This window comes from Patella vulgata, chromosome 7 (assembly GCF_932274485.2).
Source record: "Patella vulgata chromosome 7, xgPatVulg1.2, whole genome shotgun sequence".
NCBI lineage: Eukaryota > Metazoa > Mollusca > Gastropoda > Patellidae > Patella > Patella vulgata.
In genome coordinates this window covers 20,463,646-20,476,111 of record NC_065885.2, presented here as the reverse complement: position 1 = coordinate 20,476,111, position 12,466 = coordinate 20,463,646, and the positions used below count along the sequence as shown (strand labels likewise).

General features: G+C 37.5%; 1 protein-coding gene across 2 annotated transcripts; it reads left to right on the top strand.

The window, feature by feature from the left end:
- The first annotated feature begins 607 nt into the window (after positions 1-607).
- LOC126827795 (uncharacterized) lies at positions 608-11,317 on the top strand. 2 transcript variants are annotated; one of them, XM_050557334.2, is made up of 11 exons: positions 608-822; positions 2,758-2,791; positions 3,129-3,284; positions 3,542-3,669; positions 4,734-4,869; positions 5,172-5,368; positions 6,286-6,354; positions 6,719-6,851; positions 7,431-7,951; positions 8,238-8,294; positions 8,525-11,317. In XM_050557334.2, the coding sequence occupies exons 1-10, from the start codon at positions 706-708 to the stop codon at positions 8,262-8,264; spliced, it is 1,518 nt and encodes a 505-aa protein (XP_050413291.1). In that variant the 5' UTR covers positions 608-705; the 3' UTR covers positions 8,265-8,294; positions 8,525-11,317. The 2 variants fall into 2 exon arrangements, with proteins under 2 accessions (XP_050413291.1, XP_050413290.1); XM_050557333.2 differs by having other exon boundaries at positions 7,431-8,000.
- The last annotated feature ends 1,149 nt before the right edge of the window (positions 11,318-12,466 follow it).

Below are 12,466 nucleotides of genomic sequence, written 5' to 3'. Positions count from 1 at the left end.
GGTTATTTTGTTTGTTGTAATAACAACTTTGTGGTTTGGAAATATTTAGTACACGGTCGACTATTACAGAAATTCTGGTGGACAGATCTAGAGTTACATATTTTGTGCGTAATGTTATGTCTTACCGTATGACACTAATGGGATAAACATAAACAAAAAAAACCCATATCTCATGGCAAGATATACCCATTCTTCTTCGTTTGTGTGTTTGTACTTTTCGATTTATTGGGTTTACAAAAAAATCGATATATTACGAATTCTAACTTTACCATATTTAACATAAGGTTTGAGATGCTATGGAATAATTATCATCAACTGTAATGACATACTATAATGCTGTATTGTTCGAAAGCAAAAATATATATTTAAATCATTGTCTAAAAAAACAAAGGGTAGAACGGACATCTTTTTCCGTGAGAATCTATGCATGCAGGGTGTTTCATTTCATTGAACAATTAGTATCGGAAGACGAGAAGGAAATAGGTCATGAATAAAACTCATACTCATACGCAACCACTCATATTACGAATTCGGGTGCTTGAAATTGAACTTTGACCTTTATCGTACACATGTATATATAGAAACTTGTTTGTATATATTCGTGTAATAAAGATGACATCAAGTCCAGTGGTTCCATGGAGATGACTTCATCGGCATTCCTGTAGATGTTTCGTTGATTCTAACATCCATGAAAGATATATAAAGATGTGCCATATCTTAAGAATGGGTTGCATAACACATTTCGTGTTTTATACTTGCTGTATATATCAGGCTGTTGCAGCTAAACAATGTGAATGGACTGTAAAACAGAATAATACCGAGGTAAGATTACGACATTTATTATGAATGATCCACCCTGTCTCAGACAAAGATGCACTATAACTTTACTTGTCTTTCCAAAGATGGAATTGCAATCCATGTTTGAAATCATCAAGCCATACAATTATGTGCATAGATAGAAGTGAACTTGGTGCTTTTAATTTGACAAATATCTTTTGACATTTTATTTTGTTTTCCCAGTCACGACGACCTCAGCAGTGCTAAAATTAACCTGGCAAGTATTAATAAAGATTAAATTCCTATAAACTTTGCGTAATTCCAGGTATTTTTTGTGTTCGTCTTGTCCCCAATCAAAATATTTCTGGGTTTTTTTATTTTATGGCGGAGGAGGTGGGTATAATCGCATCAATAATCAGAGGGCTATAGCACTTCCACGACCACTGCATTGGTGAATATGGAGACGTGCAACCCGCGTCTCTATATTAGATCGGCTTTCATTTTCAACTTTGACCTCCGGGCCCTCGTTCTCAATATAATATAGAATTGAGGAAGGAAATTGCAATTATTTATTTTCTCTTCTGAAAGAAGTTTTCTAAATATAACATTTCAACTAAGGTTTAAATAGATGTACTGATGGCTTCCCTTGGACATTACACTAAAATACACAATCTCTCTGTCACTGAGTCAACTGGCGTAGTTTCGATTCCCCGGTTGTACGTGACAAGGAGTAGGGTCGCCTTCCAACTTCGTGTGTTTTCTCTAGGTCCTTCCTCCCACTGCTAAAGACTCAAACGCGCAAGCGGATTATTGAAATAAAATTGAACAATATGTTAGTCCCGAAATGACCCAATTTGTGTCGAGTGGACGTTAAACCCCATTTCTCTCTCTCTCTCTCACACTACCTCGCCATTAAATTGGGGAAGACGCTGGCTCGCTAGCCTGGATGTCGGGTGTTCGATCCCTGCATTGGCCGAGAAAGTTCGTCCAGATTTTCTGGCGTGGTTCCCCCTTGTCAGTGATGCAGGACGGAGGGTCTAACAAGGACAACTGTCTAGTCGTTCGGATGGGACGAAAAACCGAGGTCCCGTGTACACATTGGCGTGCACGTAAAAGATCCCTTGGCAGTTGGAATTCGATATAAGAGTAGGCCGTAGTGCTGCTGCCCGTCGTCATTAGTCCAGGTTAGGATCAGAAGATTGGGACGTTAAACCCCATTTCATTTCGTTTTCAGTGTACGGCTACCTTCAATTTCTGTAGTTGGTTATCGGGGGAAATAATTGAATTGCAATTGTTATCTTTAAGTTTACACGTACATCACATGGATGGTTGAGGGTTCGAGTAGTCAAACGCGTGCGCTTTAGGTCACAAAGTCTGCCCAATCTCACACATGTACGTGACAAGGATTATGGTTGTATGTCCAACCCTGTTGGGTTTCTCCTGGTCCCCTGGTTTCATTCCAATGATAAAGACCCATACTCACAAGCACAAGCATAGTTGGAATTCGATATAAGAGTAGGCCGTAGTGCCGCTGTCCTGCCAAAATTTCCCTCATAGCACACTGTATGACGTATGCCCATCTTCATTAGCCCAGTTCGGAGCAGAATAGTAGGACGTTAATCTCATATCTTTTCTGTTCAATCCATTTCATTTCGCCATTAAATTGATCTAATGTTCCTTACACCTTTACACGTCATCAAAGCATACGTATTATAGGGAGGAGGGTATTACTAGAAGTGGCGACGAGGGGCTGGAATATATCACAGAGGTATTTAACCCTATATCTGTTATCTCCTATTATCACCAGGTAGCTATTGTGACATATTTAACATCTTTTCTAGGAATCAATGGTTGGATGTTTGCTTTCTGTCTTCGAATAAATGAATTATGTTATCTGTAGAATTCAGCTAAAGTACGGGGCTTTGTAAATTTCTTTAATAATGAATTGTAAATAAAATCTGTTATTCATTTATTTTATAGCAGAAAATCCCGTGTCAACAGTACCGCCAAAGCTGTAAGTAAACACATTGTATTATATTCACGTGTTTTAAATCCGGGAATTTATTTCAAAGAATATTCCGGATTCTAAAAATAGTTATAAAACTTTCAGAAGACATGACTTTAACTATAATATTACAGATTGCTTAAAACAAATGGCGTGTTCGTTCCAAGACCCACGAAGGGAGACATTTTAAATAGATAAAATAAACTCTTTCTTCAAATTAAGTAGAGCAACGTGTACAAAGAATTAAACAGTCGTAAACACTTAATTTTAATTCCACCATTGAAATAGATGTCTCTGGGTCGTCACCGTTTAAAAGCTAATTAGAGATCATGATTTTTCTTAACAGATTGTGAAATAGGAAGTAGACATAGGTTACCAGTTCCAGACAACCACGAAGAATCTGTAGAAAAACCATCCAGTCTGTTTGCCTTAGGTTTCCAAAAGAAAACCCAATATGGGATTTTACCTGGTATAAATGTCAGCTGGACTCCACCTCAATCAGGTAAAACTAGGTCATGTACCTTTCACTGAGCGGTCGTTTCATCGCGGTATTATTTCAATGTTTCTGTATTCTGGCAGACTATGGTCAAATAACCAGACGTTCGCTTTAGCAGTAATATTTATCATTCAGCCGAATTAGCCGTTCATCCCTTTTAGAAGATCCATATTAAATCCGCTAAAATGGATACTTTATTTCCAATAAAGCAATTTTAACCGTTATTACATTACCTAATGAAGTTGAAAATGGTTATTTTTCAGCTACAGGGTTAAAGAATACCAAAGGTTTTTTGTTGAGATTGATGAAACTGACTTTAGATGAAAGCCCTTACTCTTTTTGTCGCCTGTTTAAGATTACAGACAGAAGTTTAGAACCCAGTGATAAAACGGTAAATAAACCTTTTTAAGGGTTCAATATTTTACTAAAGATATAATTCCTCGGCATTCACGACTCGTAAATACATGTCAATCGGTAGAAAATATCAGGGGTGGATCTAGGGATTGGCAAGGGATGGTCGATTTGAGAACCGATATCAAGACGACGTGTCTGTGCTGCAGGCATAATGTGCAGAGGTTTTTGGCCTACCTAAGCCCCCAAATTTTTTATTCGGAAGTTCGTGAAACACATTATAAAAATATAATTGCATGTACAATCTTTTACGTCCCAAACATTTTAGTCAGTCGATATGCTTAGCACTTTCGTTCTAAAACTATCTTCTCGAAATAATTACATCTATTGTGTTATCGAAGACATTGTCAAGATGTATCAATGGATTTCAAACGTTGAAAATAATACGTTCTCGGGCACCTTTAGCGAGAAGGGGTTTTAACTGGTTTATTTGTCGAATAATACGTTCTCGAACACCTTTATCGAGAAGGGTCTATAACTGGTTTATTTATCGAAACTTTGCTCTCAGATGAAAAAGTTAAGCTGGCTTCCCGATCCTCGACGTTTTAACCAAGTTAACTTAAGCCCCTGACCGGTAATGAGAGAATAATAAGCTAATAAGCATAAAATGTCCAGTGTTGATGGGTTTGTGCAAACTTGAAGAAGGTAATTGAAAAATCCCGTTACTAGAAGAAGACGATAGATTTTTGTCCAAACGGGATTGATCGACAATGCAGTGTACTGTATTATACATTTATTTTATGTATGCTACCATTTCATACCCATGTAGTTTAAATTTATTCAAATGTCAGATTAATTGACGTAAATTTAAATACTATTTTGATTTTGATTATTTATTCAAGACTTCCGTACCATACCGTCAAAAAGCTAGACGTTAGGTGGTATCATGTGTTCTACAAATTAGGATTAATATTCATTCATTTTATTACTGCATTTGTAGCCTCATGAAATAGCTGGGTTGCTTATTACCAGGACATTGGAATCGATGAATGCTAACGTTTTTAAACACCTGATACCATTTGTCATTTGTATTATCTGTTGCAGTTGGTATTTAACTATGAAATCTTCCCTGCGCCCCCTCTTTCTGACTACAGTGTGTATCTGTATAGTTTACCTAGATCTGGTGAAAACCTGGACATGGCGATGATTACCTATGTTTCAACTCTGGATTACTTACCAGGTACGTATTTGTAACGGTAAATTGTAGGCTGTGTAGGTGTTAGGACAACTTGCTAGCGAAATATCACAAACTATATCAATGCATGACTAATAATTCGCTTACGCGTTGAGGTCTTTAGCAGTGGGAGGAAGCCACTGGACCCAGTGAAAACCAACGGAGTTAGGCTGACGATCCTACTCCATGTTACCAAGTGTGGGACTCAAAGTATGCCACTTGACTAGAGGACGGCTTTTTTGGTCGTATTAGACCATTGCCCCCCCCCCCCCGTTTAAACCTCCCACATTTCATCTTATTTCATTTAGATCCAGTCAATGAAGACGACTTTAATTCTTCATCCAAGTGGTTCACGAGTATCCAGTACAAAACAGACAAGCCAGAAACAGTGGAAGTTCATTTCTCCTTCACCGATAAGTTTCAGTTTAGTAAATATGATGTGTTTTTGTGTAAAGAAGACAATGTCGCTTGTGACGAACCTTATAAAAAGGCCCTTGTTGAAAAGGTAATATATATATATATATGTATATATATCATTATTATTTTATTGCGAATCAAATTTCTACTCATTCTTGTCTGTCAAGGACTGATCATCCAGTGTGTTACACTTTTTGTTCTTTGAATCAGGTTCTTGATGACAACACTGGTTTAACTTCATATGATAGGCCTACTTTTATTCTTCTTTAAACATATCATGTACAAAACTTAAGATTCCGTTATTAGCGTGTGTTAAGGGAGCCATGGTTCTAGCTTGTGTTGACACCAGTGCTGGATTAACCATAAGGCAAATAAAGCCTGTGCCTTAGGGCCAGCCAAAAATCCAGGCCACAAAATAATAAAGTAAAACTTTTTTGATAATTATCAGGTGCTACTTATAGTAAATACAGTACCGTCAATGTTCTGAATTTGTTTGTAATAAATTTTCTGTTGCTAAATTTAACTTAATTCCTTTTGTCAATGAGCTCAACATATCTGTATTTTTAGGCCGCCTATCAAAATGTGCCTTAGGGCCAGCAGAGCCTTAATCCGGCACTGCTTGACACCCTTGGGTGCCAACTCCCAACTAACTTACATGGCCCCTGTCCGGTCTTAACTCAGACGCTCTCGCCTTGACTGAATAATCTCAGTTTGATTCCTGCTTATAACCCCTTTCTAGACAAAGGATCACCGAAGAGATTATGCAGCTGCCTATATTGCAACATAATTCAGACCAGGGGTAGTAAATAATGACTTCTACGTGGCCGTTGGCCGTGTCAGACCAGTGTCAGTGTCGACCATCTGTGGGTCATAATCTGGTAAGGTGTTAAGTGACATGTTCCTAAATAATGTCAATTGTGTAACAAGTGTCGGCTCCAGTTGATAAACAATCTACTCAGGCAGCAAAAGATTACACATTTAAATGCCTTCTCGTTATATTTTCAGAACGTATACAGCAGTGAACACGGAGAACATATTTTTACAGGTGTAGAACAGGGATCATACGTCATTAAGGTAAACTTTATAAAAATACCCCCCCCCCCCACCAAAACGAGATATGGCGTCTTTGATGCGGTGTCTTAAAAACTGAATGAAACAGAAGTGGTAAATATCGCTATTGAGATACACTAGTCACTAGTGGGATAGACCTTGTATCTAATGCTAGTACTGAATAGCTGAATACTTCTGAAGGATATATAGCTTAAAGAATCTAATGCCGATAAGCTTAATGAATCTAATGTGGATATTTAGTTAGCTTATAAAAGAGTATACTGCTAATACTCCCATAATTGTTCATATAATTGGGATAGCTTAATGCTGATTTTAATTTAGTTGATTTCAAAACTGCAATTTGTTATCATTTGTTATCATTTTCTAGGTTCAACCACTAGATGATTTTTTTAAGGACCGGTCGCGATGTTTTTGTTTCACAATAACAGACCAAGGAAGAGTATGTGATCCCTGCCAGACTTCTGAAACGTTACCATTCATCGTTAAACCTTCTAATCAAGGTAATTTAATGTAATTTTCTCAATAAAGATTACTGGGGACCGCGGTAGTCGAACGGTCATGGTAATTTTTTTAGTCCAGTTTGCAAGGGTTATGTCCGGGGATTACGGGGGATTAACCAGGAACGTACGCATTTGTCCTCAAACTGATCGAAGTATTCTGTTGATCAGACATTCAACCATATTCCCATTCTGTAAAGATTAGAAAACACTGTGCATCCTATCTGTCTTCAAGATATCTTCATATTGGTTTTACCAGAGCAATCAAATATCCTAATGGTGACAAACATAACTTCAAGCGAGCAATGTAGAAAATATGAAAGTTAATTACATAAGATAAAGGCGGGTGTGTATAATTCAGAGATGCGTGCTCTGGGCAGGTATCAGTGAACCCTTTCTTTGCTTAAACCATGTATTTTCGGTAACCAGTTTTATAGATTTTCAATATATAGAACCAAAGTAAGCAAAAGGTCTATTACCAATTTAACATATAATGGAGTGTATCAATTTCCTAATTCCACTTAACCTTCACCCCATCTCAATGCATGAAATATATAATATGTTAACTGTATATATTAAAAGGGAAAACAACAACAAATCAACGTAGAGAAGAGCTAGTAACCAAAGCAAACAAGGGTGTAATTAGAGAGGGGCTAGTCACCAAAGCAAACACGGATATAAGAGAAGAGTCAGTAACCAAAGCAAACACGAATATAATAAGAGAGGGCCTAGTAACCAAAGCAAACAGGGATATAATAAAAGAGGGGCCAGTAACCAAAGCAAACAAGGATATAATAAGAGAGGGGTCAGTAACCAAAGCAAACAAGGATATAATAAGAGAGGGGTCAGTAACCAAACCAAACAAGGATATAATAAGCAAGGGGTCAGTAACCATGGCAACCACAGATAAATCAACCAAATATGCAGTACCGTGGTCAAAAGAAATACCCGGATACGACCATAAAGACAGCGAGCTAATGGCGAAAGAAATACCCGGAAACGACTACAAAAACAGCGAGTTAATGGCGAGAGAAACCAGTGATGACCTGAACCATTATGCCATTGTAATGATTGTTGTCGTTTTAGCAATTGGGATAGTACTGGTTAGTATCACAGTAGCGTTTGTTATCTGGAAAAAACGCGCCACTTCCGGTAAGTGATAGGTTTGATTAATCCACAACAGTTAAGCAGGAAACAAAAATGAACCATAAAGATTCAAATACAAAAGTATTTTTTAAAGCTTATTAAATGTAATATCTGAATTTATTGATGTCAAGTTCAGGCAGTCATATATCATCTCTTATTTAGTCAATGTATCTGTCATTCCTTCATAATTAAACAGCAAGAGCATTAAAATTACTGGTAAGCAAAAACTCTTATTCGTTTCAGATAACAACCACCAAGATGATTTGTTGAAAGACCAAGGTGGTAACTATAATTCCACAGGTAAACGGATAGTTTATTAATACAATCAGTGACCTCAAATTAGACAGAAACATAAATCGGCAAAAATATTTAACCAATAGTATGAATTATTCCTACATTTTGACAACCTATAGTACGCAATTCATAAATAATGAACTCAAATTTTCAGCGTTTTTTAAATTCGTATACTTGTATTAACTGCTTGGCGGCCAGGATTTTATATATTTCTTTCTGTTTTTAAATATATTTAGGGGCTACCAGAGATGAGCTGACGAAAAAGTCTATCTTAATATTAAACGCTGAAGATCATCTACATCATGTAGAATGTGTAAAACAATTCGTTTTCTTTCTTCAAGATGTCTGCCATTGCTTGCCCATTTATCCGCCATTTTGTCTGCCGGCAATCAGTCAATTACATTTCAAGGACTGGATGTTGAAGACTTTAGACCAGGTTGACTATATCTTGATTGTTAACTCAGAAGCCGCATTTAAAATCATGAAAGCTGATTGTAGACATGAAACTTATAAATATCACGCCATCACCTCAACTGGTCATCTATTCAAAGATTTTATGAAACAGGTCTTAAAAGAATCCAAACAAACGGGAACCTGGGAAAGATACATCTACGTATCTTTTGAGTATACGTCATCGTCAAATTACCTACCAGGTATACCAAACCTACATTGCTATAAAATACCTCAAGAAACATCAACTTTAGTAGAATATATCCATCGTCAAGCGACAAATACTGATCCAGGGTTAAACCCCCTCTTAACGAAACCTCTGGATCATTTCGAAGCAGGACGAAATTTGAAAGATGCCATAAATAAAGCAGCTAAGTATCAGAGAAGTCACGCGATTTGGTTCTCGGAACGATTTGGGCAGCCTTATGGTAGAAACTTTTTTCGGTACGATTCCGGATTCAGTTCGGTGACGGAGCAGGACTCGGAGCAAGATATCACACATATAACACATACCCGAAGAACAAGTTCCAGTGATGGTCGAGATGAGCTTGGTTTTTATCCCCCGGAAGATTATTGTGGACCGCTGGAATCAGTGAATAATGTTGATGGACAATTGAGTAGTTTTAATGGTGGGTCATCATCTGGACAATCGGGTCATGGATGTGAATCATGGACTGGTCATTCAAGTAAATCAATCACCAGGTTTTCTGGAAATTCGGCCAATGATTCTGATAAATGCCATGTTACATTCATTTCCGAGAAGAAGCTTGAAAAATTTGACGAATCCGAAGAAATTGGACTTTTCCAGCCAGACGAAGATGCAGACACAAGTCATTGTAGCGAATCAGAAATAAAATCCATGCTGTTCATTTCGCCGTCTGTAGCTGCCAACATGGATGATGTGAGTTTGTCGATCAGCGCCCAACTTCGCCAAATCAACGAAAATTACGAAAAGGATGTACATGAATTACGTTAGAAAGTTGTTCAGTGCAGGAGAAATAACAGTATGTTCTAATATAAATATTTTATAAAGTTCCCCAATTCATATCTTCTAAAGCAATAATTTTATGCCACAATCTCTACTCTCAGTTCTAGACCTTGGCCATAGTGGAATGAAAATCGTATTCCGAAACAGCCAGAAGAAGACGGGTCGAACTACTGAACATGATTAATCCTACAAGCATGTTTTTTTTATCGTCAGTCATTCCATGACATAAGTTTATCTATAACCCTCCGCAATATGTTCGATTTGTTTTTAGTGAAAACCACAGTTACTATTTAATGAACGTACTCACGAATAACGACCTGTAGCCGAATAAAATGTTTGCGGGTCAAGAGAGAGAGAGAGAGAAAAATGGGGTTTAACGTCCACTCGACACAAACTAGGTCCTTTCGGGACTAACACATGGTTCAATTTTATTTCAATCATTCGCTTGCGCGTAGGGACCCGGAGGACCCGGAGAAAACCCACGAGGTTGGACAGGCGACCCTACTCCTTGTCACCTACAACCGGGAAATCGAAACCCCGCCAGTTGACTCAATGACAGACCGTACGATACAGCGCGCGCGTGCTAACCATTCGGCCATCCAACCCCCCTTGCGGGTCAAATTCACACCGGATTGTGTATAATAGCCGTACCTACTGCTCAGGGTTGTAATTGATCTGGATCTCGTGTCTGTTAATATGACAATCTAATTAAAACTGAAATTAAGTAAAGTTTAACGTCCTACTATTCTGTTCCGACTGGGTTAATGAAGACGGGCATACGCCATGCATTGTGCTATTTTTAGGGGAATTTTGCCCGGACAGCGGCACTATGGCCTACTCTTGTATCGAATTCCAACTGCCAAAGGATCTTTTACGTGCACGCCATTGTATACACGGGAACTCGGGTTTTTGTCCCATCCGAACGACTAGACAGCTGTTTTTGTGATTATATTAATCACCGACCCTTTCTTACACTCACAAATATAATTCTTTGGGTATAGATCTTCTCGTAATAAAAGTTATACGGTTGTATAGGAATATTACACATTTTAATTTTCTTTCTTTCTTAAGGGATGAACCACGGTGGCTCAGTGAATAAGGCGCTGGCTCACCAACTATTTGGCCCTGGGTTCGATTCGATGTTGGCCGAGAAAGCACTTTTTATGCGTGGTTCACCCTTGTCAGTGGTGAAGGACGGGAGGGGGGAGGGGCTGTCAAGGAACATCGTCTAGTCGTTCGGATGGGACGATTTATTAGATATATTTAAACATTGACATATTTGTTGAAATTATCAGGAAGGCTGTTATTATGGATGTTGCTCTTTTAATCGTTGTATGTTTTAATATTACACATTTAATTTTTTTAAAGTACGTTTTAAAAGCTTAATATATGCATTATATTGCCATTATGTTTTATTTCAAATTCATTTAAAAAAAACAACAAACAAACAACACTTACATTGCTTTTATTTTATCGTGTTTGTTTATTAATGTCTCTCTAATGGTATGTCCATCGGTTTGTTCTTGTAATCGTTTGATGTTTTAATATTACATATTTCTTAAAGTACGTTTTAAAAGCTTACTATGTATTACATTGCCATTATGTTTTATTTCAAATTCGATTTTTTAAAAAAAAACAAAAAAAAAACATTGCTTTTATTTTATGGTGTTTGTTTATTAATGTCTCTCTGATAATATGTCCGTCGGCTACATTTTAAGAAGTCACGATTTAGGTCACAGATTGGATTACATTCCAAATGGGGTTTAACGTTCTACTGTGCTGATTCCTAACTGGGATAATGAAGATGGGCATACGCCATACAATGTTCTATGAGGGAAATTTTGCCCGGACAGCAGCACTACGGCATACTCATATATCGAATTCCAACTGTCAAGGGATCTTTTACGTGCATACCAATGTATAAACGGCACCTCATTTCTTAATGTTTCGAAGTATTGTTTTTACTCCAAAAGTTCAAATTAACAAACCTATCATGACACACTTTACTAGAACATCTAATAACACTTCTCAATTGTCACGTCCACAAACTTTTGTTATCTAATGAAAAAATACAACAGAATGAGATGGATACCCTAGCTTATATGGTAATATATTATTTCTATGCGTGCGTTAACCCATGCAAGTCGTGGGTTCCATCCCCGGGGTTGTATTCTGGGAGACGTGTCTAACCTCGTGAATTTTCTGTGTACCCCACCCCCTTTGGATTGGATCTGCAAAGCATGAGTTCGATTTCTTCCATGTTATCCACATAACAAGGAGAAGTATCGCCCGCCTAACCTCGGGGATATTTTCCGGGAATTCCGGTATTGACCCACTTCTAATAAAACCCGCGCTCAATAGGTAATTGAACTAAACCCGTATTATTAGTTCGTTAATGTCCAGTGGACTTCAAATTACTGTTAACCAAATAAAAAATAAATTAGAAACAAACATTCATTAGGTTTTCTGCTGCCTTGGGGCTTTTCCTATGAATCGGATTGCATCTCATTTAATGTCATTGGTATACATTACATTGCGTCATTAACGCCTTTCTCAAAACTACCCAATCACAATTCATGTGTATCTTCCTCGATTAAAATTTAAACAACAACCGTTCAAGGAATCCATTATATTTATTTTTATATTTTATAGAATAACACACCTAAAGGGGAAGTTCAAGATTTTACTTTTTGTTAAATAGCCATGTTTGACGTCACGTAATCAACGTAGTTGTTTACAT

Bases quoted from the DNA above. Each gene is read 5' to 3' on its own strand.
- LOC126827795 (XM_050557333.2), top strand. From the start codon at position 706: ATGTGCCATATCTTAAGAATGGGTTGCATAACACATTTCGTGTTTTAT. The intron at 6,852-7,430 runs GTAATTTAATGT...ATATATTAAAAG, and splicing joins CGTTAAACCTTCTAATCAAG to GGAAAACAACAACAAATCAA. The intron at 8,001-8,237 runs GTAAGTGATAGG...TATTCGTTTCAG, and splicing joins GAAAAAACGCGCCACTTCCG to ATAACAACCACCAAGATGAT.